General features: G+C 51.8%; 2 protein-coding genes across 7 annotated transcripts; both read right to left on the bottom strand.

Moving 5' to 3' along the window:
- On the bottom strand, window positions 1–25,578 carry LOC117311702 (IQ domain-containing protein N). 6 transcript variants are annotated; one of them, XM_073803069.1, is made up of 7 exons: window positions 24,556–25,578; window positions 21,696–21,797; window positions 20,346–20,431; window positions 11,028–11,089; window positions 7,499–9,483; window positions 6,303–6,461; window positions 1–1,005 (listed from the first exon to the last, which is right to left on the bottom strand). In XM_073803069.1, the coding sequence occupies exons 1-7, from the start codon at window positions 24,724–24,726 to the stop codon at window positions 106–108; spliced, it is 3,465 nt and encodes a 1,154-aa protein (XP_073659170.1). In that variant the 5' UTR covers window positions 24,727–25,578; the 3' UTR covers window positions 1–105. The 6 variants fall into 6 exon arrangements, with proteins under 6 accessions (XP_073659170.1, XP_073659171.1, XP_073659172.1 ...); XM_073803070.1 differs by having other exon boundaries at window positions 21,159–24,698; XM_073803071.1 differs by lacking the exons at window positions 20,346–20,431; window positions 24,556–25,578 and adding an exon at window positions 21,159–21,281 and having other exon boundaries at window positions 21,696–21,791.
- Window positions 6,468–7,492, bottom strand: LOC141278157 (IQ domain-containing protein N-like; the record flags this gene model as incomplete). The annotated part of the gene is made up of 1 exon (XM_073801838.1): window positions 6,468–7,492. A coding segment is annotated over one exon (735 nt), but the record flags the coding sequence as incomplete, so codon positions are not given.
- Window positions 25,579–25,600: the final 22 nt, after the last annotated feature.

Raw genomic sequence — 25,600 nt, forward strand, 5'->3', positions numbered from 1 at the left:
TAAGCATAGGTAGACCAAGACCCAGACTGTGGAGGGCTTTATTCATTAGACCCAGAGAGCCACATGGCTCCTCCCCTGGTGTTCCCCCACTGGTAAGCCAAGGTCCTAGACACCTAGCCACGGCATGTGCTGTGAGTTGTCCCACGCCGCTGGTCCCAAGAGCGCATCCGTGGTGAGAGAGGCCCGGGTGCAATGGCCGCGCCAGGTGGCTTGAAGCATCTTGGCTGCTAACCGCCGCTGCTTCAGCTGGCAGCGTACAGCGAAGCCCCTCCAGGCTGACTGAATGGCCGTGGCTGCCTTGCTCTGGCTCTGGTGATGGGGTTGCCAGGGGCTCTGGGGGTTTGACCGGGTGAGGCAGCCCCGTGGCATGCCGGCCTGGCCCGCAGCACCCTGGCCCGTGCCATGCAGCACCCGGGTGGGCAGGGTATGGCTGCATATGTGGCATGTGCGGGAGCTGGAACCCACAAGCATCACCACGATGGGTGGGCTCCCCAGTCCGGAGCTCAGTGACTGGCAGAGACTACAGACACGTGGGTGGCAGGACTGGAAGCAGCGGTGATCAGACGTGGTCCTGGCCCTGCTGCCCGTCTCAGCCCACATGCCTGGGAGCAGCATCTGCTGGGTGCAGCTCCGGCGGATGCAGAAGCCTCGCCACGCAGCCTGGATGACTGTGGCGGCTCTGCAGAGCCGGGCCAGGTCCCGCCGTAGACGGTAGCCACGCCAGGCAGCCTGGATGGGGATGGCCCACTGATGCCACACCTTGATGGTACGGCGCACCAGGAAGCCACGTGTACACGCCTGGAGGATGACCACCGCATGCACGATTATCTCCTCCACAGCCTGCGCCGACGACGTCACCAGCTCCCCCGGCTGTCTGGGATCCACCGCCGCCATGACATACCACGCGCCCCCAGGGGCCGCAGTGCCGTCTCTGGGCCCGACCGCTACGCTGGGGACAGCAGAGTTCCACGCTTGGCTGCCAGACACGCCATTGTCCTCAGGACCCTGGAGTACAGCGGGAGTCAGGGATGCCCCGTGACTGTCTGCAGGAGCCACGGAGCTAAGGGAATTCCGAGACACCGGCGGCGACTCCTGGTTAAAGAGGGGCCGCCGGGAACCACTCGGTGAAGGCTCAGAGCCCAGGGACACACTCCGAACCCCCGGATTCAGCCTAGGGAAGACCATCCGTGGTGCCGCCTCACCAGTGTAGACTGTTGGCGCTAGGGCCAGCGGTGCGCCTGTGGAAGGTTTAGGAACTTCCTGTGAGGACCTGGGGGCATCCTTCTGCTCCTGATGGGCGGGGCCCGTCCCAGCCACAGAATTGTCCGGCATTTGTGGGAAAGGGACATCATGCGTGGCCCTGAAGGATCTTCTAGGGCCAAGGGGCTCATGGCCATCCTGAATCAGACCCCCAGACACTGGCTTCTGGAGCGCGCTGGATGCCACCCCTCTCACCAGGGGTGGATGAAGTGGCACGTGTGAGGCCACGCTGGTGGCCCCTGACTTCCGGGAAGTGCTTGGGGTCCCCATCCCAGCCACAGATCCTGGGTGTAAACCGGTTGCCAATAGTACTGCCATGGGCCAGCTTGGGTGACCCTGAGATGACAGTAGAAGCCATCATCCCACGGGAATGGCTCCGGGACATGTGAGCCGCCGAGGGGCTCTGGGGCACAACATAAACCATGGAGGGGCTCCGGGGTACAGCGTGAGACACTGATGTCTGCTGATGAGCCAAAGTGCCCTTGACAGACCCTGTCTGCGCACCGGGGACCCCGCTAGCAGCCACAAGGTGGGAACTGGGGGCCCCCCAATTGCTGGCTGACCTCTGATGCAGAGTTGGGGTGCCACCACTGGCCACGGAGTGCTTGGCAAACCTCGGGGACTGTGGAGGGACAGAGGCCATGCCGCTGGTCATAGACATAGCTTAGCTGGGAGCCGCCTCCTCCAAGAGCGGCATTTGGTCTTTGGCAAGAGTCTGATCCTCTGCAGGGAATTCTTGACTGTGGTCGATGTCAGTTGCCAGGGGACTATGGGACATCCACGGGGTTGCCTCAAGGACCTCGGACTCCCAGTTGGATATGGACCCCTGGAGCAAAGCCTCGTCCAGGTCCTCTGGGTTTATCACAGTCTGGTGGCCTGTGGTCTCAAACAGCATCATCCCAAGAGCTTGGCTCAACTGTGAGGCTCTTTGCAGAACCGTAGGCACTTGGTACACTCCCTTGGCTGTGCCATTAGCTTCCTGGAGGTAAGCTTGGGCCAGGCCAGGGGTACGGGATGCCTGGAAGGAGGCTGTGGACGCTTCTCCTGCCAGGGCTCCGTGATATTGATGAGGAGAGAGCCCGATCAGCATGGACCCTTGGGGCAGGCTCTGGGCCACGCCTCCAACTGTGGAGGGTGGACCAGCTGTCCTAGCCATGGACTCCAGAACTAGGTTCTGATCCAGTCCCCCAGGCATAGCTGCTGGGTCCACCCTAGAGGCCACAGGACGAGGAGGGGTACTTGAGCCCACCCCACTTGCCGCTGAACCTAGGAGCAGGCTTGGAGCAGTTAGACTAGCTGACGGTCTTACAGAGAGACCTTGCCTCTTCCCACCAGCACCGGATGCTGCATTCAGGCTGGGGGACACTGCAGTTGTGACAGAACTCAGAGGCAGGGTTCTGGCCATGCCATTGGCCCCAGAACCTGGAGGAAGGCCCTGACCCATGCCACTGATCACGGACCCTGGGGGAAGGGTCTGAACCACACCACTGACCATATAACCTGGTGGAAGGCTGGGGCCACACAACTCATCATGGACCCTTGAGGAAGGCTCTGGCCCACACCCCTGATCACGGACCCTGGGGAAAGACTAGGGGTCATACCACCGGCCCTAGTACCTGAGGCCACAGCTGTGGTCATCCTACTGGCTACAGAACCTGGCAGCACCCCACTGGCCATGCCCATCCCAGGCTCCTGGCTGACAGCATCTGCTTGTTGGTAACTGGATTTGGAGATTGGAAGCACAGAAGGACACTGTTGGTCCAAAGATATTGGGAGATCGACATTGACCTGAGATATGCCGGGGCCCACATTGGTGAGGGAAAACTTGGATGAACTCACATCCAATCCACCGGGCACTGAAGCTGGAGAGAAGCCAGGTCCCGCCTCTGAGGCTGGTTCGTGAATCAAGGGGGCACCAGCCGCAGAGGCCCAGGATGTAATGGGGGCCACGCCCCCGGTCACCTGAGATTGGCTTGGGCCCATACCAGTCACCACACTTCTCCACCCCATACTCCCTGACATGCCAGGGGATACAGGTACCCGAGACATACTTAGGAACACACGAGCAGCTTCCAAATGTGGAAGCATGCCAGCAGCCACGGTGCCCTGGGACACGCTTGTAGCCCTGCCCCTGAACAGAATCCCCTGAGATATACTAGTTCCCTGGCCCAGACGAGAGTCCTCTCCACGGGCCACAGATGCCTGGTAGAGACTTGGAGCTGAAACAGTGACAGCAGACTATTCAGTTATGCTTGGGTGTCTCCCACTGATACTGGATGGCTGATGGAACCCAAGGGCCACCTTGCGGAGCTCAGGGGCCTGGGGATGTGGGGTCACCCCACTAACCATCAGAGGATCTTGACACGGGCCCACCCTAGTAGACACAGCTGGCTGGCTCAGACCCCGGCCCACGCTGTTAGCCACTGATGGACATGGTGCACACGAGGTGACTTCAATGGCAAAAGAGGAAGGACGCTGACGGGGAGCCACTGCACTCACCCTTGAGGACAGTAGATTTGAACCCATGCTACAGGCCCAACTTGGCTGACAGAGTGCACAACCGATACACTAATCACAGACGGCTGGGCCAGGCTGGGCATCCCCCTCCCAGCCACAGATGGCTGGCCTAGGCTGGGGGCCACCACATAAGCCATAGGAGGTTGGCCTAAGCTAGGAGCCATCCCACTGGCGAAGGATGGCTGGGCTAGGCAGGGGTTTACTCCAATGGTCATAGATGGTTGGCCTAGGCTAGGGGCCACCCCAATGGTCATAGGTGACTGGGCTAGACTGGGGGCCACCCCACCAACCCTACATGTCTGGCCTAGGCTGGGGGTCATCCCATCAGTCATAGGTGGCTGGCTTGGGCTAGGGGCCCTGCCATGAGTCACAGGCAGCTGGGCTAAGCTGGGGGCCACCCCACTGGTCACAGGTGTCTGGGCAAGGCTGGGGGCCACCCCACTGGTCACACGTGGCTGGGCTAGGCTGGGGGTCCCCCCACAAGTCACAGGCAGCTGGGCTAAGCTAGGGGCCACCCCACTGTTCACAGGTGGCTGGGCAAGGCTGGGGGCCACCCCAGTGGTCATAGATGGCTGGGCTAGGCCCAGGGCCACCCCACCAGTCACAGGTGGTTGGGCTAAGCTGGGGGCCACCACACCGGCCATGGATGGCTGGGCTAGGCTGAGAGCCACCCTACAGGCCATCAATGGCTGTGCAAAGCTGGGGACCCATCAGTCACCAATGGCTGAGCTAGGCTAGGGGCCACCCTATTGGTCCTGGATGTCTGGCTTAGGGTGGGAGTCATCTTACTGGCCACAGATGGCCCAGATAGGCTGGCGATCACTCTACTGGCCACAGAGAGCTGGTCTGGGTCTGGGGAGACCTTACTGGCTACTGTAGGCTGGGATAGGCATGGGGTCAACCTACCGGCCACAGATGGCCGCCAATAGACCATAGGGACCACATTACTCAAAGACAGACTGAGGGTCAACCCAGTCCTATAGGGTTTCTGGGACAAGCTCTCCTTCAGATTCATGGAGCTTTGGCCTGAGGACATATCTCCCTCATCATCTGAGCCCCAGTGGACACTCTAGGTCATGTGACTGGCCACTGAACTGTGACGCAGAAGGGGGATCAGTTCTGAAGCTGCAGAAGACCGGTCGTGGAGGTTTGGGGTCATGTGCCCATGGCCTGCTCTCTCAGACTCTTCCATGCGCCCAGGTCCCTGGGACCTCTCCACAGGCGCCCCAGAGAGGAGAGGATCTAGATGAAGCTCCCTGTCCAAGCTGGCTTCCCAGGACTACTCCTCCACCAGGTCAACAGCGGTCATGCTGGCCACAGACTTGGAGGAAAGGCTGAGTGAACTGCAGTTGCGCAGTGAGCTCTGGGAATTGCTCACATTGGAGCCATAGTCTGTGGAGCCCTGGGAGAAGCTTCTGGCCAGGTCACTGTCTGGACCCTGTGGCAAAGTGGACACCAGTTCATTAAGTATATGGCTAGTCACCAGCTCCTGTGGGCAGTGAACAGTGGAAATGGTACCCCGTGCTTGATTTTTCTCCTGCCCAGGGATGGCTGTACGGGGAAGGGTGGGCGCCAGCCTATTGCCTGGGGAGGCTTGGAACAGACTGGGATCAACCTGAGTCTTGAGTGCCCAGCGATGACCAGGAGCTACGGAGCCGGGCCGGAGATCTGGGGTTATGACACAGGCCTTGGGGGCCTGTGGTTGTGCTTTGCTCACCGTGGAGGCATGTGGTGGACTTGGGGTCACCTTGTTGGTCATCTCCCTAGTGCCCATGGAGGCTCGTTTAGGATCTGGGGACCGAGTTCTCTGCATGGTCTCCTCAGGGACCATAGATGACTGTTGCGGACCTCTGGCCACTGAGGGTCAACACACACCGGGAGGTACCCTGCTGACCCCGGAGGGTTGACACCCGCAAGCCGACCCCACATAGGCAGCGGCACACTGGTGGGAGTGGGTGCCCCTCCCACGACCTGCAGTGCCGGGAAGCTTGCCCGGTGCCACTACCCTGCCCTCCCCCGACGACGCCCATGGACGTGGGGCCGCCCTGCTGACCTCGTGTGGATTGTGGGCGCTTGGGGTCATGCTGCCACTGGCCAATGACGGCCGGCTCATGCTTGGGCCCACGCCATTGGCAATGAGTGGCTGCCACAGACTGGGGGGCGGCTGCTGGTGGGGCGAGTTGGGCAAATTGGGGTCCACCTCACTCACCATGGGACTGAGATCTGAGGCCAGTTCACTAGCCCTTGGGTGCAGGCACACATTTGCCTCACGGACCTTGGGGGTCAGGTACAGATTTAGGGTGTCTCTGCTGGGTCCCATCTCCTGTGACAGAGTGGGGTCCAGGGCAGCAATCAGGGGATACTGATGAATGGTCAAGGGGTCCAGCAGTCAAGGAGGCGCCCACAGAGACCACCGAGGAGCAGGGTGACCCCCCGAGCATGGCTCCATCCCCCACCTCTTCCAAGAGCCTGGAGGGCCAGCCTGTGATGAAACCCTCCGAGGCCCCACCCCAGTGAACCCTGACCTTGCTGGGCTGTAGTCTCATGGGGCCCAGGGTGGGACCCCATGCAGCCGACGGGCTCCTCCTGCAGTCCACCTCCACCAGGGTCGGCATCACAGTCACCCTGCTTCCCGCCGTTTTCGCAGCAGCCTTGGGGAGGACAACTCCAGACCTCAGGGCCACCTGAGAAAAAGACTGGCTGAGGACTGCGCCCAGCTCACCCTGACACAGGGCCTGGTTCAAGGTGGCCCGCTCCCCCTCCATCAGGGCCTTGCTGAGCACGTCCGCCAGTCTGCCCTGAATGGCCTTAGGGAGCTCTGCCCGCAGCTTGCCCCGGGCCAGGGCGCAGGACAGCCTGGTGGCCAGCTTGCCCCAGGACAGCGCCTTCACCAGCGCCGTGCCCAGGATGCCCTGGGGCAGGGCCTTGGCCATCGTGGCTCCCGAGACCTCTTTGGATAGGGCCTGGTCCAGGGCCGCCCTCACTTTCCCCTGGGAGAGGGCTTTTGCCAGCAGGGCGCGGAGAGGTTCTCCTGGGAGCCCAGCAGGGCAGCCAGCTCAGCACATAGGGAAGCGAGCTGGGAGGCTGCCAGCTCCTCCTGGCAGGGTGGGGCTGGGCTGCTTGTTGACAGCTGGGCCCTGTCCCCCCAGGATTCGACATTGCACGTGGTGTGCCCAGCAGAGGCCAGCAGAGGCACCAGCGTGTTCTGGCTCTCAGAGGCCCCCTGGCGTGGGCCCTGGGTGGCCTTGCCCTGCACGTAGATGTGGGACAGGAGCTGGGTCAATCTGTCCTCTGGCTTGGCTCGGGGCAGGGCGCCAACATGCTGGCAGGGCTGGGTGGAGGCCTTGAACTCGACTAGGAGTGGTTGGGATTGGGTCTTGCTGCTGAGCTCAGCGGCCTGGCGGGCTGCATGGAAGCTCTTGGCCGTTTCTGTGGCCAGATGTGCCTGGGACGGTGCCTGGGTCAGCGTGGTGGGCAGATGTGCCTGGGACTGCACCTTGGACAGATGTGATTGGGCTAGGGCTGTGGTCAGCTCAGGGGGTGGATGTCCTTGGGACGGGCCCTTGGTCAGCTTGGTAGAAACATGTGCCTGGGACGGGGGCTTGGTCAGCTCGGCCGGCAGACGTGCCTGAGGCGAGCCTGTGGTCGAACACGGGGCCGGTTGTGCCTGAGGCAGACAGGTACCCAGATGTGCCACAGCTGTTTCTATAGGCTCACATACCTGGGATAGGGCCTTCACGACATCCGTCCTCAGGTGTGCCTGCTTGCTCCCATCCTCAGCCACTTTTGACCAGGACGACACCACGGGCACTTCCATGGCCTCACTGATGTTAGACGCTGTTTCTGTTTTCACCCGTTTCTGGGAGAAGTCCTTGATTTTCTCACCTTCCGAAGGAGGCCTGGCTGTAGGCTTGGGATCCCCAGCCCCCAGATGTGATGGGGGGAAGCATTTCATTTTTCCCTTAGTCAAGTACGGGTGGGGTGAGACCTTGGTCACCCCGGCTGCCTGCCTCGCGTTCACCACAGCCTTGGCCTTCAGTCCACTTAGACATGTGTGGGATGAGGTGTCGGGAATTCCAGCTGCCGCCAATGCTGAAGATGGAGGTTTGAGATTTTCAGCTGCTGGAGGGGGCAGGCACAGGGTCCTGAGGATGGCGGCTACTGAGCGTAACTGAGCTGGGGTCTTGGTTACCATGGCCGCCAGGCGTGTCTGGGCAGGAGGACCTTTGGTCACCGAGACGCCTTGGAGTGTCTGATGAGATGGGGTCTTGGTCATCGTGGCTGCCAGGCGCACCTGGGGTGGGGTCTTGGCCGTCACGAGCGCTGCACACGTCTGGGGTGGGGCCTTGGTCATCGTGGCTGCAGGGCGTGTCTGCGTTGGAGACTTGAACGTTGAGGGCAACAGGCATAACTGGGGTGGAGTCTTGGCCATCATGGCTGCTGGTCGTGTCCGGGGTGAAGTGTTGGTCATCGAGGCTGATGGTCTCATCTGAACTGAGGTCTTGGTCACCGGGGTCGCTGGGCAGGGCTGGGGTGGGGTTTTGGTTATTGTTATCACGGGCACTGGGCACGGCTGGGATTGGATTTTGTTCATCGTGGCCGCTAGGCATGACTGGAGTAGGGTCTTGGTCACTGTGGCTTGTGGGCACGTCTGGGCTGGGGTCTTGGTTATCACGGGTGCTGGGCCTGTCTGTGGTGGCCCTTCGAGGACCTCTGCTTCCATGTGGGCCTGGGTCTGGCTCTTGAGTTGTCCTTGAACTGCCTGGGCACATCTTCCGGATGGTGGTGGCCCCGGGCCTCCTGCCTTGTTAGCTCTGGCAGTAACTTGCTTGGTCTTCATCATGTCCCCCTCTCCGTGGACAAGGCAGGCATTTCTGATGGTTCTTGTCAGCAGGCATGGGAGGCACTTCGCCTCTGGACTCACAGGACACGGAAGTCTGATGGCAGCGGTCTGGTGTGGAAGGAAGGCGACGCTGGGGCCTCCGACAGAGCACGTACCCGGCTGTGACATGCCCTGGGACTGCAGCAAGGCCAGCTGGTGGGTACAAGCGGCCAGGCCGTTGGAGGAAGGAAACTGGGTCTCCTTGCTCACCATGGTGGGCTGGGCCAGAAGGGACTTGCCCTCTTCCAGATGCTGGAACCGCACCTGCCGGGGCGAGTGGTAAGGGATGTCCCTCTCCTCCACCTTCGCTTTTTTCTCCACCGTCTTGCCAGACTGGAGGAGGCACCTGGTGCTGAAGCGTCGCCAGGCCTCCTGGATGGCCTTGGTCACCATCACCTGAGAGATTACCTTCTGCCGGAGCCGGTAGCCCCTCCAGTTGGCTTGGATGAGGGTGGCTGCGTGGGACAGCATCATGTCCATTTCGTCCACCAGGACATTCTTGAAGGTCTGGCTCTCCACCGCAGCCCGGAGGCATGGGACATGATGAGCCACCGTCTCGTCCTTGTCTGGCTGTTGCACAAGGGTCTCCTCGGATGCAGGCGGCTCATGCCGGGGCCGTGGATGCAGTGTCCCTGCTTTGCCTTGGAGATTGGGGACGGGCTGATAGGAGCTCTTCCCGCTGGGTGACACCTGTAACTGCAGACGCAGTGTCCCCACTTTGTCTTGAAGGTTGGGGACGGCTGATAGGAGCTCTGCCCACTGGGTGACACCTGTAGCTGTGTTGCTTGCTGCCTTGCTTTGGTTCCTAGGCGGCTCAGCTCTGCCTGTGGGGGGTTATAGGGAAGTAAGTGGTCAGGGAGCAGTGTAATGTACACACGAGGCCTCCTGGCTGGGGCGGGCACTCACCCCAGAACCTACATCTTCTTGCTCCTGGCACCTTGCCACCTTCCTCCTCTCCTTGGCAGGCCCTCTCTCTCCCAGCCACATGCCCAGGTGGCCTTTGGTACCCATGTCTCCCTCATCACCCTGGGGCTACTTCAACACCAGCACACATGGCACATTCTCACCTGAATGTCTGACCACCTGCTTTTCGACCTTCCTCTGTATCTGGAACATACTGTGAGTACAGCACTGATCACAGTATTTTGGAAATATCCTGTTTGTGTGTGTATGCGCCTGGTGTTATTATTTGCTTTTCTCCATCGACTGTGAATTCCTAGAGGGCGGGAACCAAGTCTGAGTCACTTCTGTGGCCCTATCTCAGTCACAGGGCTGGGCTCCAAGCTTTGAACAGGTATTGGCTGGGTGGCTAGCTTGACCAATAAATGAGTGGATGAGTGGACTGAAAGTTGGATGGATAGATGGTCTCATGGCTAGATACTGAATGGATAAATCAGGGGACGCATGAATGCTGGATGGGTTGGAGGAATGGATGAAGGGTAGGGCTGCAAATGGATGAGTAAATGAAGTTGACGAATGAATTGATGAACAGATAAGTAAATAAGGAAATGGACACATGGATGGATGGATGAACAGATGGATGAGTGAGTAAACAGATAAATGGATGGATGTGTGGGTGGATGGAGGAATGGATGGCTGGAGGAATGGATGGATGGATAGACGAGTAGGTGGGTGGATGGATAGATGCGTGGATGCGTGGGTGGGTGGCGGGATATATGGATAGATGGAGGGAGGGAGGAGAGATGAGTGGGCAGATGGATGGATGAAACCTGAGTAGATAAATGTGTGTGAATGAAGAAAGCTGAAGGAATTGGTAAAGAGATCAATGAATAGGAGGTGGACTGATGAATGGCTGGATGGATCAGTGAATGAATGGGGGATAACGTAGATGACGGATAGATCAATGACAGATGGAAGGACGGTAGAGGGAAGAATGAGGGCATGACTGGCTTTCAGAAGTACTTTGACTACCTGCTGAAGACAGAACCAACTGACCTTCCTGATGACTCATGAGGAACCAGTCGTCAGTACAATCTAGCTCTCTCTTACTCATGAGCAGTTAGGGCTGTCTCCCAGTGGGAACGAGGCCAAGGCTGTCTTATCTTTAGGTTGTCTCAGTTTCATGGCAGAGCCTAGCCTAGGTTGGAGGCCTGGCACAGATCTTCACGCCACCTCCAGAATGGCGCTGGGATCTTTCTTGTCTCTGGATTTCAAGTGTTTTAATAGTACACTCAATTGTCTTTCAAGTTGCTGAGATAAATGAAATCTTTTTAAATGTTAATGTTAAGTAAATAAACAAATCTTAGTCCATCTGCTGTTAAAAAAAAAAAAGAAGTACTTTGATGCAGAGAGAGTTCAGACACTGTCAAGCAGCCCTGATGTATAACCTGGAGCATAAGACACTTACTTTGCAGAAGTACCCCCTTCTGGCTGGACCAGTCAGACTTCATACCTTGGAGGGTCACAGACCTGGAGGAAAAGCAGGAAGAGAAGGTGCAATCTCAGAAGCCAGCTTGCAAGAGGAAGCAGCCTTCATCCCTTCAGCCCATGCACTGTGCAGCTACACTGACCTGGGTTGGCTCTGTCCCCAAGACCAAAACGAAAAGAGATGTTAAAAGCAAAAAAACTAAATTCTCTTTAAAAAAAAAAAAACACAACTTTTTTTTTTTTTCTCTTTGCAAATCTCGCTCATTCAGAGGTAAAACTAGAGAAATACCAGTTAGGCCAAAGGGTAGGATAAAGCCACCATCAAAAATTGGCATTTCTGGGGCTTCCCTGGTGGCGCAGTGGTTGAGAATCTGCTTGCTGATGCAGGGGACACGGGTTCGAGCCCTGGTCTGGGAGGATCCCACATGGCGCGGAACAACTGGGCCCGTGTGCCACAACTACTGAGCCTGCGCGTCTGGAGCCTGTACTCCACAACAAGAGAGGCCGCGATAGTGAGAGGCCTGCGCGCTGCGATGAAGAGTGGCCCCCGCTTGCCACAACTAGAGAAAGCCCTGGCACAGAAACGAAGACGCAACACAGCAAAAATAAATTAATTAATTAATAAACTCCTACCCACAACATCTTCTTTAAAAAAAAAAAAAAAAGGCACTTCTGGGCTTCCCTGGTGGCACAGTGGTTAAGAATCTGCCTGCCAATGCAGGAGACATGGGTTCGAGCCCTGGTCCGGGAAGATCCCACATGCCACGGAGCAACTAAGCCCATACACCACAACTACTGAGTCTGCGCTCTAGAGCCCGCGAGCCACAACTACTGAGCCCACATGCCACAGCTACTGAAGCCCGTGTGCCTAGAACCCATGCTCCACAACAAGAGAAGCCATCGCAGTGAGAAGCCTGCACACCGCAACAAAGAGTAGACCCCGCTTGCCACAACTAGAGAAAGCCCGTGCGCAGTAACTAAGACCCAATGCAGCCAAAAATAAATAACTTAATTTTTTTTAAGAATTGGCACTTCTGCTACAATTGTCAGTGAATCTCCTCCACACACACGTTTTTGGATTAAAAAAAAAAAAGATGAATGTGCAAGGAAGTCTATTCCAGTGGGGTTTTTAAAAAAATTTTTATTGAAATATAGTTGATTTACAATGCTGTCTTAGGTTCAGGTGTATAGAGAAGTGATTCAGTTATACATACCTAAATATATATACATATATGTTCTTTTTTTACATTCTCTTCCATTATAGGTTATTACAAGGTATTCAGTATAGTTCCCTGTGCTATACTGTAGGCCCTTGTTGGTTATCTATTTTACATATATCCAGTGTTATTTCGTACCTAAAAACAAAACTGGAAATAACCAAAAAGGTGATTGCTAGGGGGCAGTTACAAGTGCATAAAGAAAAGTACTCAAGGATGTTCATCTCTATACTTTTGAGAAGAGTCAAAACTGGAAACAAGCCAAATGGTGGTTTAAATTAATCAATTGAATATTCATACAGTGGTATACTATCCAGCCATTAGAAATGGTGAATGGCTAAAGAATGGCTAAAATTTAAAAGATGAATATGTCACAACCACTTGCAGAAACGATCCATATCTTGACAGGAACTCAACAATTCCACCCTGACATATATACTCAAGAGGTCCAAGTGTTTATACTCACCCCAAACCAGAAAGCACCCAAGTGCCCATCAACAGAATAATGAATATCAAGTGTATATTCATCAATATATTAATATGAACGAATAGGAATAGAAATACTGACTTATTTATACCCGTTCAACACATCAATGAGAATGAGGTCAGCACTATAGAGAAATCTCACATACATTGTTTTGAGTGAAAGAAGCTGAACATAAAAGAGGACAGATTGGTTATTACAATTATAGGACATTTAAAAGGGAACAGAAGAAATTAAGGTCTGCTATTAAAAGCCTGGCCAGGGCTTCCCTGGTGGCGCCGTGGTTGAGAGTCCGCCTGCCGATGCAGGGGACACGAGTTCGTGCCCCGGTCCGGGAAGATCCCACATGCCGCGGAGCGGCTGGGCCCGTGAGCCATGGCCCCTGAGCCTGCGCGTCCGGAGCCTGTGCTCCGCAACGGGAGAGGCCACAACAGTGAGAGGCCCGCGTACCGCAAAAAAAAAAAAAAAAAGAGTAGCCCCCACTCACCACAACTAGAGAAAGCCCACTCACGGCAACGAAGACCCAATGCAGCCTAAATTAATTAATTTAAAAAATAATCATAAAAAATAGCCCAGGACTTCCCTGGTGGCGCAGTGGTTAAGAATTCACCTGCTAATGCAGGAGACACGGGTTCAATCCCTGGTCCAGGAAGATCCCACATGCCGTGGAGCAACTAAGCCCATTTGCCACAACTACTGAAGCCCGTGTGCCTAGTGACAATGCTCTGCAACAAGAGAAGCCGCCTCAATGAGAAGCCTGGGCACCGCAAAGAAGAGTAGCCCCTGCTCACAGCAACTAGAGAAAGCCTGCATGCAGCAACGAAGACCCAACGCAGCCCAAAAAAAGGATATAGAAAAAATGAGGGAGTTTGGCCTTTTAGTCAAGGTGGCAGAATGATGTGATGTAGGAACCTGACCCCCTTCACTCCAACATAGGAATAACAGATAGAATATTTTAAAACAATGTTCCACATGGTGATCCTTTTTTAATGTATAGAAATATCAGATCACTACATTGTACGCCAGCAACTAATGTAGGTCGATTATACTGCAAAAACAAACAAACAAACCCATAGAAAAAGAGATCAGATTGTGGTCACCAGAAGGGGTAGGGATGGGGGCAGGGGAATTGCATGAAGGCAGTCAAAAGGTACACACTTCCAGTTATAAGATAAATAAGTACTAGGGATATAATGTACAACATGATTAAAATAATTCAAGCTGGGGCTTCCCTGGTGGCGCAGTGGTTGAGAGTCCGCCTGCCGATGCAGGGGACATGGGTTCGCGCCCTGGTCCGGGAAGATCCCACATGCCATGGAGCGGCTGGGCCCGTGAGCCATGGCTGCTGAGCCTGTGCGTCCGGAGCCTGTGCTCCGCAACGGGAGAGGCCACAACAGTGAGAGGCCCGCATACCACAAAAAAAAAAAATAAAAAATAAAATAAAATAATAATAATTCAAACTGCTGTATGTCATATGTGCCATATGTTTAAGAGAGTAAATTCTGAGTTATCATCACAAGGAAATAATTTTTTTCTTTTTCTTAAATTTTGGATCTATATGACATGATGAATGTTCACTAAACTTATCGCAGTCATCATTTTATGATATACCTAAGTCAAGTCATGCTGTACATACACCTTAAACTTATACAGTGCTGTATGTCAATTACATCTCAATACAACTGGGGAAAAACATTTTTGAAAAAAGAAAAGAATGAGACTTCAAAAACAAACTCATAGAAAAAGAATAAAACCCTTGTAATTTCCTTTTTAAAAAAGAAAAAAAGAAGGAAAAAAGGAAACTGTTACCACAATCTAGCTCTCACCGACAGATAAGATGCAAACATACTAAAAACGTGACCACTTATCAGAAGAATAATACTATACCCAAGTGCTATTTATTCCAAAGATGTAAAAATAGTTCAATTTCTAAATATTCCCAAGGTAATTCATTACACCTAGAAATCTAGAAGATAGCCATATGATTTTTCAAAAAGGGCCAAAGCATTTTGGCCAAAGCATTTTATCAAATCCAATAGCTATTTCTAATAAACATTTTTAAAAATAGATAGGATAGTATCTAAAATTGGTAAGTCTAACTACAAAACCACAGCAAATGTCATTTTAAATGGTGAAATACTGAAGTCATTTTTGTTAAAGGAAGGAGAAAGATGTTGCCCCACCCTTGCTGCGGGTATCATTATTTTTGGTGGTTACAGCAAAACAAGATGACAAGGACTTGAATAATCAGTGTAAATGTTTGAAAAGAAGAGCTCAGCAGGAATTGTCAACCTAGAAGACCCAAGAGATTCTAATTTTCTAATTTCCTAAGGCACATGGCTGCATACAGAAACCCATAGCTCTTCTGTATTTGAGGTAAAACCAGCTGGAAATGGAAATGAGAAAAAAATACCATTCATTCACAGTGATGTCCAAAACTATACAATTCAGGGAATTCCCTGGCGGTCCAGTAGTTCGGACTCCATGCTCTCACTGCTGAGGGCCCAGGTTCAATCCCTGGTCGGGGAACTAAGATCCCACACGCTGTGTGGTATGACCAAAAAAGAAAAAAAAAAAAAAAAAAAAAAAAATATATATATATATATATACACACAATTCATAGGAACAAATATTACACAAAAGCCAAAGGGGTTATGTGAAGGCCAGGAAAAGAGACAAAAAGCATCTGAAAGATGTACCATGTGCTTAGGAAGAAAGAATTCCTATAAATTATTACACAGTATCACAATTCATAGAGTGTAATTCATGCCCGATTAGAATCCCAATGGGGAGTTTTTTGAACATGGAATGATTTCAATGTTCAGAAGGAAGAGTAAATGAGAGTAGCCAAGAAGATCATGAAGAGTAGTAGTTGGGACTTCCCTGGTGGCACAGTGGTTAAGAATCTGCCTGCCAATGCAGGGGACATGAGTTCGAGCCTGGTCCGGGAAGATCCCACATGCTGCGGAGCAACTAAGCCCGTGCACTACAACTACTGAGCCTGCGCCCTAGAGCCCGCGAGCCACAACTGCTGAAGCCCTCACACTAGAGGCCGTGCTCTACAACAAGAGAAGCCACCGCAATGAGAAGCCTGTGCACCACAACAGAGTAGCCCCCGCTCGCCACAACTAGAGAAAGCCCGCGCGCAGCAACGAAGACCCAACGCAGCCAACAATAAATAAATAAATTTATATATTAAAAAAAAGAAGAGTAGTAAAGAGGACTTTGACTTGCCAGATTATAGACATACTCAAAAGCCATCATAGGGCTTCCCTGGTGGCGCAGTGGTTGAGAGTCCGCCTGCCGATGCAGGGGACACGGGTTCGTGCCCCGCTCCGGGAAGATCCCACATGCCGCGGAGCGGCTGGGCCCGTGAGCCATGGCCGCTGAGCCTGTGCATCCGGAGCCTGTGCTCTGCAACGGGAGAGGCCACAACAGTGAGAGGCCCGCGTACCGCAAAAAAAAAAAAAAAAAAAAAGCCATCATAATCACAGTATGGTTCCCATCCAGGACTAGACAAAGAGACCAGTGTGACAGAAGAGTGAAACCAGGAATTAACACCAATGTACCAAGGATACATTGTATTTCAATTCAGGAGGGGAAAATTCTGTGTTTAAACAAGTGGTACAAGGCAATCTATTTGGAAGAACATAAGTTTGGACCTCTATCTCATACCATATTCTAAAAAATTCCAGATGGATTGAAAAATGATAAGAACATTTATTAGTATGGGAGTATAACCTGTAAATCACTGAGCTGTTGTAAAACTAAAAAGGAAACCCAGAAGCTTTGAAAAAGGTAAACACGTTTGACATCATAAAGACCAAAAGAAATATTATGGCCAGTGATGCCATAAATAAGGCCAAAGTACAAAAGACTGGGGGAAATGTTTGCAGTGAATGTGATAAAGAGTCCAAGTTAATTGTCTGCTAAAATAAAAATACCCATACTTTTTGGAAGATTATGACAGCATCCAGTCTCTGCATCTTAACATTCACAATGTCTAGGTATAATCCAAATTGACTAGAAATATGAATAAACTCAAAAAAATGTAACTCATTCTCCTGAGAAAAATTTATCAATGGAGTATGACCCCAAGATGCCCCAAATGTTGGAATTATCAGTCAAGGATTTTAGAGCAGCTATTATAATTATGCTAAATAGAAAAATATACTCGTAATGAGTGAAGAGGTGGGACATCTCAGTAGAGAAATAGAAAAATAAAGATATTAGAAAAGAACGAGGTGGAAATTCTAAAACTGAAAATATACAATGTCTGGGATTCAAAAATTCTCTGGATGGGCTAAACAGCAGAGCGTAGATGACAGAAGAGTCAGTGAGTTTGAATATAAATAGAAATTATCCAATCTGAAGAACACAGAGGGGATAAAGAATGGGCCATAGAGCAAGCGTTAGGGACCTGTGGGACAAGATCAAAAGGTCTAACATAGATGTAATTGGGGTCCCAGAAAAAAGAGGAGGGTATAAAAAGTATGTAAAGAAATAACAGCCAAAAGTCTGTTGGAAAAAAATTTATAGGTTTAAAAAGCTCAGAAAACCCTACGCAAGATAAGCACAAAGAAACACACACCTGGCTCAACACAGTCAACATCCTGAAAAGCCAAGATCAAATCTTGAAACCAGTCAGAGAAAAATAATACATAACATACAGTGGAGCCATCATTCAGCCAGCTTCTCATCCAGAAGACACTGCAGCAGTCTGGGCTCAGTCAGAAGATCAAAACCACACCACAGATTAAATGAGGGAAGTTTAATACAAAGAATTGTTTATGATGATAAAACAGTAACTATGGACTTCCCTGGTGGTGCAGTGGTTAAGAATCCACCTGCCAATGCAGGGGACACAGGTTCAAGCCCTGGTCCGGGAAGATCCCACATGCAGCGGAGCAACTAAGCCTGTGTGCCACGACTACTGAGCCGGCGCTCTAGAGCCTGTGAGCCACAGCTACTGAGCCAGCATGCCACAACTACTGAAGCCCGCATGCCTAGAGTCCATGATCCGCAGCAAGAGAGGCCACCGCAATAAGCCCGCGAACCGCAACAAAGAGTAGCCCCTGCTCACCACAATTAGAGAAAGCCCGCGTGCAGCAACGAAGACCCAGCGCAGCCTAAAGGAAACTCTAATGTGGTTTCCTAGGGAGTACCCCAAGGAAGGGCAAATTTGGAAGAGGTTAAGCTCCCTTGGAGAAGATGTGGTTTGACCCACCAGATGGCAGAGATATTTGCTGGTTTGGCCAGACCGAAGCAGAGCTGGAGTTGCCAGGCAAGCAAAAGGCCACCCCCTGAAGTGCATGTGGAGGAACAGGTGATCAGTAACTGGTGATATGAGCACACGTCAGGAGTCCAGTTGCTGGTGTGGGCAGAAGGCCTGCAGAGTGTGTGGGCCACCGTGGGGGCTTTGGGTTTTGGGTCAAGAAGCGTACAGAAAGATTTTCACCAGGTCATGTCTGCAAAGTCGCAAAGGGATGACGTTCTAGACCCATGAGTGGGGCAGGTTCACCAGGAATCTTCACACCCCTACCACTGACACTTCCCGGCAATGTTTCACCAGTACCCTCTACTCACTTGAAAGGAGACAATGAAAGGAACTCCTTGGTATATTACAGAGTAATGGACATATTGAAAGGTACATTTGGAGGCAAGATGTAATAAATTGAGAACTGACATGCACCCTAAGTGATGAAAGAACAAAAAAACCTGCCACCTGATAATTCTATACCTAGCAAAAATGTCCTTTGAGAGTAAAGTTAAAGACATTTTACAGAAAACAGAAGCTGGTCCTCCTTGAGTTGCATCTTTTTTTTTTTTTTTTTAATTTATTTTTGGCTGTGTTGGGTCTTCATTGCTGCGTGTGGGCTTTCCCTAGTTGCGGCGAGCGGGGGCTACTCTTCGTTGCGGTGCACGGGCTTCTCATTGCGGTGGCTCCTCTTGTTGCTGAGCACAGGCTCTAGGCGCACAGGCTTCAGCAGCTGTGGCACGCGGGCTCAGCATTCATGGCTCGTGGGCTCTAGAGCTCAGGCTCAGTAGTTGTGGCACACGGGCTTAATTGCTCCGTGGCATGTGGGATCTTCCCGGACCAGGGCTTGAACCCGCGTCCCCTGCATAGGCAGGCGGATTCTTAACCACTGCACCACCAGGGAAATCCTTGAGTTGCATCTTGAATTGCCGCCTAGTTTTGGTCAATTTACCCCGGGGAAGTCCTGCAAGCCAGAACAGAGATGACTGTATGACACAAGGCATCACTGAAATTTTTCAAAACGGATAGGCTTTGTGGAATTCCCCCGCTCAATGTGGGGTTGGTGGGCTAGGCGCTCAAAGCAATCTCACGCACACCTTTCTCTGTAGACTCTATGAAGTAACAGCTGCGAACGGAGATACTCAGAGATTTCAAGCTGCATAAAAAGGTGTTAAACTCCTCAGAAACAAAAGTGGTTCTCTAAGCAGTATGCAAAGAATGAGAATCAATTCTGCCTCAGAGGGGAAGTAAAAGCAGCAAGATGATCAATATCTTGTAATAAACTCTAATGGGAAAGAAACTGGAAAAGAATATATATATATATATATATATATATATATATATATATATATATCTGAATCACTTTGCTGAAATTAACACATTATAAATCAACTATACTTTGATAAGAAAGAAAGAAAGGGAGAGAGAAAGAGAAAGAAAGAAAGAAAGAGAAACAAGATGACACGTGACTGGTCATCTCTGCTTGGTCCAAAATGTGCAAAGAACCTGGTTTATGTGGCTTGTGTAGCTCCTATGCCCTGAGAGATGCTTTGTGCCCGGACGGCAGTCATGGGTGATTACCTCCAAGATGACCATGCTAACTGGAGAGCAAGGGCTGTACTGCTGTGTCCCCAGCTCTATTGCCAGCCTGGCACATAATCAACCAACACAGATTGCTTGTTGGGTAAGTGCTTGTGGATGTGTCTTGTTATTAATCAGTTAGAGGGTCTGATGCCACCATACCTTCTCAGGTGTGTCCCTTTAGCTTTCTAAGAATCTAGGCGTAGGGGATTAAGAGGTACAAATTATTATGTACAAAATAATCTACAAGGATGTATTATATAGCACAGGGAACATAGCCAATATTTTATAATAACGATACATGCAGCATAACTTTTAAAACTTGTGAATCACTATACTGTATACCTAGAACTTATTTAATATTGTACATCAACTATACTTCAATAACAAAAATTATTTTTGAAAAAAAATAAATAAATAAAGACATTTTCAGGTAAAAAAAAAACTAAAAGAGTTTGTCACCTGCACACCTGCATTACAATAAATGCTACTAAGAAAGTTCTTCAAGCTGAAGGAGATTTACACTTGAGGGAAACAGATCTTTGGGGAGAAATGAAGAACACATAAGAGATGATAAATACCTGCATAAATAAAAAAGACTATTATTTTCCTCTTTTAAAGAACACATATAACTGTATTAGCAAAAACTAAAACATTGTCTTGTGGCATTTATAATCTAGGTAGATGTCATTCATATGACAAAGAGAATAAAGGACAATGGTGAGGGTAAAAAGACCTCTACAGTTGGAAGATTTTTACATTTTAGGTGAAGTAGAACAATAGTAAGTCCAAGTCAATTGTGACTTAAGGATATATGTTAAGGATTGCAGTTCCTTGAGCAGCCCCTAAAAAGGAAAAAAAAAAAGGCAGTAGTTAATTTAAAAGAGAATTCTGAAAAAGATTCAAATAATCCAAAAGAAGGCAGAAGAGGGGGAACAGAGGAATAAAATTCGGAGACCACAGAAAGAAAAGTAGTAAAATGGTAGATTTAAATTCAATCATATTAATCATTGATATGATAATGGACTAAACATCTCAAGACAGAGATGATCACAGTCGATTTGTTTTCAAGAATATATGGCCCCAAGATGGGCCAGGCCCCAGGCACAACGGGCATCAATGTAAACTGAATTGTAACAGCAAACTGGCCTGAAGCTGGCTCCCTGGAGGTGGGCACAGTCACTGTCCCCATGTCAGAGAAGGCAACACAGTGCGTCTTTTTTTCTTTTTTTTTTTAAATCTATTTAGTTATTTGGCTGTGCCGGGTCTTAGTTGTGGCATGCGGGGCTCTTAACTTACGGCATGCAGGATCTAGCTCCCTGACCAGGGATCGAACCCAGGCCCCCTGCATTGAGAGCACGGAGTCTTAACCACTGGACCACCAGGGAAGTACCAACGTACTGTGTCTTACTTCTTTATATCGTTTCCTATTTGCCTCCCCCGTTAGACTGTGAGCTGCCCACCAGGGAGGACCCTTTGTTTACCCTTGTCCCAGTGTCTAGAACAGTACACATAGTATGTGCTCAAGAGATATTTATGGATAAATGGAAGGATGAAAGGAAGGATAAATACATGGATGGATCGATGGATGGATGGATGAACGTGGCCCAGGATTCAGAACTTGGTGACGGCCGCTTCAGGATCCAAATGGGTCCATCCCAGGTTCTGAGGTTTTCTCAACCACACGGCTCAGCCCTTTCGATAAACTCAATCAGAATAAGGAGACAAAGGAAGGACAGAGTGAGAGAAACAGGATGGCAGGAAATGCAAAGAAGGAATAGGAGCCGCGGACACATAAGCTCAGTGGGCAGCTAGGCAATTTTGAGCAAACCCCTCTGAGCCTTCCACATGTGTCACATGAGCTGAGACCACTTTCCCAGCTTCCCAAGAAGACAGGATAGGCTCTCCAGGCTGGGCCCCCAAGGCAGACAAACCCACCATCAGGCCTCTGGGGGCCCCTAGCACCCCTGCTGTGAGAGGCTGTGGAGCTGTTCCACCTCTCAAAGCAGTCTGGAGGGCCCAGGAGGACTGAAGGCACTGGGGGCCAGGGGAGAATGACCAGGTCTCCATGTACTGCCCCCCACCAAATGTGCCACCAGCCTCACTCACCTGCCTTTGAAGCTGAACCCACCAGGCGGATGGCCGGCCTCGGGGCACTGGTGCCACAGTGGCTTTGTGACTCACAGCCAGGTTCCTGGCCAATCCCATCTCCTGGGGGGAGGGGGTATTAGAAGGCTGACTCAGTAGGGTGGGGGAGGGGGCAGGACCCAGGTCAGGGTCAGGGTTGAGGGCACGGTGATTGCTACATCTTGCCTGCCCATCCTGAGTAGAAAGTTAGGGCTCTGAGCACAGAGGGGACCCCAAAATCTCCCCCTCCATGTGTCTGGAGGTGGCCTCAGTCTCATCCCTTGGGTTTTTGCTGAGCACTCACTTTGTGCTGGGACCTGATCTGGACCTGGGGACACAAACAACTCAAATAATCTAGGAGTGTGAAACTGTTACGACGGAACCAAAGTGGGGGTGGGATGGGCTGAGCCCCACAGAGAGAGAAAAAGAGTTGGCTGGGGGTGTGCTGTGGGAAGGGCATCCCAGGTGGACAGCAAAGCATATGCAAAGGCCCTGTGGTGGGAACAAGCTGGGTATGTTTAGGGGATATGGAGGAGGCTAAAGTCATTGGAGAGAGGGAGAAGAGGGCAGGGAGGGTGACTGTATAGGTAAGGCTTCAGAGAGGACTATATAGGAGTTTGGGTTTTGTTGAGAAGGTGAGGGGTAAGCCATGGCTCTTGTGCTCTGACTTACATCCTAAAGGGTTTAGAGTGTCTGGCTTTGAGGATGGGGGCTCCTTAGGGTAGTGCCAGGCCCAGGGCCCCTTGGGATCTTCCCACTGCCTGGCAAAAATGGGCACTGACCCTGAGCCACAGTCCTGGAAGGGGAAGTGAGGCCACCATCCCCGGTCACCTCCTGGGGCTGGGCCAAGGCCTCGTGTGAATCACTGCTGGCTGGGCCACGGCTGACACACTCTTTGGCCTCAGCTCAGCAGTGTCCTGCCAAAGCCACACAGCCTGGCCCAGAGGCCTCTGCCTGGCCTCCCTGGGAAGCCACTGGGGGGCATCAGAGCAAGAGGCCAACAGGGACGCCCAGCCTCCCTCTGCAAAGATCCTCTGTCTTCTCCACCCTGTGGGTGTGGCTTTGGGCAAAACTAGGGATATGGGAGTTGGACAAGACTTATGTCCTTTGTTTCAGCAGTGACCAGGACAGTTCCCATTCATGACCTGAGTAAGCCAAACACAAATCCAGGGTGATCAGGGCGATAATAGTGGAAGCACAGAGCACTGATGGAGCCCAATAAGGGCATCTGCAGCAGAGCTTGAGAGGTGAAGCTCAGCTGGGTGGCTGAGGGAAGAGGGGTATCAGGCTTGCAGCTGTGCCAAGGTCCCGAGGCCAGAAGGACGGTGGGGAGCTGCCTGGAAAGAGACACTGACCTGCCCAGGGCCAGGTGCAGTCAAGGCCTTTTTTCCAGAAAAGTGGCAAGTAGGGGCCAGATCTATGGTTTCCAAAAAGCCCTTCAGGTCACATGCTAGTGAAAAGACAGGGCCTCCACCTAGCCCCAAGGCTCCTTTTAGGCAGGTAAAAGGCTTGGGTTTGAGCCCCTGTGCTGCAATCATTTAGCAGGATCTTTGTCCCTGGTTCTTAGCACACAGCTCCTAAAATTTCTGTAAACTCCAGAGTGGTGCGGCCAGGGTCCTTAGATAGCTTCAGGATGGGGGCTGGTCTCCAAAAAGACCAAGGCATGATCAGAGGGTTGTAACTTTCTGCCACACCTCCCAGACCTCCTGGGAAGGGAGACGGGCTGGATATTGAGTTAATCACCAAACGCCAGGGATTTCATCAATCCTGCCCAAGCATTGGTGAACTCATGGGGTGCTGGGAAGATGAGGTGCCCAGAGAGGGCATGGAAGTTCCCTGCCCTTCCCCCATTTGCCCTTCCCCCATACCTTGCCCTATGCATCTCTTCCATTTGGTTGCCCCTAAGTTGTATTCTTTAAAATAAACTGGAAAGAGTGAGTCAAGTGCTTTCCTGGGCCCTGTGAGCTGTTATAGCAAATTATTGAACCTAAGGAGGGGTTAGTGGGAACCCTCGGGTTTATAGCCAGTCTTTAAGAAGTACCGGGGTGGGGGCGGGGGGGGGCAGAATTCCCGCGGAGTGGTTAAGACTCGGCGCTTTCACTGCAGGGGTCACGGGTTCGATCCCTGATGGGGGAACTAATCCCTGCATGCCCATGCCGCCCAGGGCCAAAAATAAATTAAATAATTTTTTTAATAAAAAGCAGCACAGGTGGCAACCTGGGACCTGTGATCGGCATCTGAAGTGGGGCAGTTTTGAACTCTTCACCTGTGTGGTCCGTGCTAACTCCAGGTAGAGTGTCAGAATTGAATTGTAGGATACCCAGTTGGTGTCTGCAGTTGGAAAACTGGTTAGTGTAGGGGAAAAAAAAAAAAACCCACTCATTTGGTGTCGGAAGTGCTGTGAGTAAAAACCTTTCAGGGGGTATCCGGTAGATCTCGTAACCTCCCTGGGCTTCCCCTTCTCTATAGGTTGGGGGCTGCACAGTGTACGCCTCGCCTGAATACTATTTCACTGCTGTCCATCTCCCAAGCACTTCCAACTTCTGACCTGAGACGTTACCTGGACACGGGAAACACATCCTTTTCACAGCACAGTAGGTAAAGGCCAGAACCGGGAGGGAACTTGGCTGAGGTTACAGCGGCAAATTGGGCAAATTGGCACCCAAGTTGGGACTCAAGCCTCCTGAAGAGTGAAGCTCTGACCCCCAAGCATGGTTCTTGGTCTCCTCTGTGTGGACACCCCAACCTCAGCATCAGCCCTCTTTTCACTTCAAACCCCTCTCCTGAAACATCTGCCTGAAGGTGGTACCAAAGAGAGGTCACATAGTTTAAAAAAACAAACCCCAAAGCAGCTCTTAAAGCCTTGAAAGGTGGGCAGCCAGGTGATCCGGAGGAAGAGGGAACTTGTATGTGGTGAAGCCCCACTCTTTCGATGGCTGAGGGACTGTGGGCACAAGGCGTTTCTTCTCTGCACCTCTCTGCACCTCAGTTTCCTCATCTGTAAAACAGGCATGATTTGCCCACCTTCCCTATCTGGGTTGGGTACACAACTGGAGTTCAAAGCTCACTTGCCCTCTTGCCCTGTGTCCTTGGCCACCAATGCTTATGTCCCTCGGGCCCCAAGTGAGGCAGAAGCCCAAGGTCCAGGGTCTTTTGCCCCCACAGTAACAAAAGCCAAAGCAGGCAGGGGACGAGGGTAACCTGGCAGTCAAGGCGCTGGAAGTGAAAAACCCAAGGTGCAAAATGTCCCTGCACGGTCTCCTAAAAAAGGCTGTGTGACCTGAAGCCTGTCACTCAACCTCTCTGAACCTTAGTTTCTTCAAAATGGGAGAATAGGATGTTGGGGGAGGAGTGTTTCAGACAGTACTTGAAAAATCCTGGATTCCAAGTCAGTGGTCCCACAGAACCTAACCACACCTCCAGTCCCGGAGGCAGACTGCCTGGGTCAGATCCTACCTGTGCCAACCTTCCTTCTGTTCCGGAAACTCACGCTCCCCATCCGACAAACGATAATACAAGCTTACACTGAGCACCACCCGTAAGCCAAGAACTGCTCTGCAAACGAACTGTCTTAATCCTCACAACTTTAGGGAACAAGTTTACCATTGCTCTGCCTATTTTACAGACAGGCAAACAGAAGCCCGGAAAGTTAGTTTCTGCCTTTTCCTCCCTGCCTCGGGCTGAAGTTGTCCCCCTTCCCTCCCGCAGTCCCTCCTCCGCAAAGGGGAGACAAAGGGGACACCCTCGGGCTGGCTAGCTCCAAACTCAGGTTGGAAACCCCAATGTCCCCCGCCCAACCCGGACAGGAGTCGGCCCAGCGCCCAGGCGCTCCTAGATGGCGCTCTCTGAGCGCCAGATGTGCAGGTTCTTCCCGGACGCCGACTCCC

Source organism: Tursiops truncatus, chromosome 3 (assembly GCF_011762595.2).
Source record: "Tursiops truncatus isolate mTurTru1 chromosome 3, mTurTru1.mat.Y, whole genome shotgun sequence".
Taxonomy (NCBI): Eukaryota; Metazoa; Chordata; class Mammalia; order Artiodactyla; family Delphinidae; genus Tursiops; species Tursiops truncatus.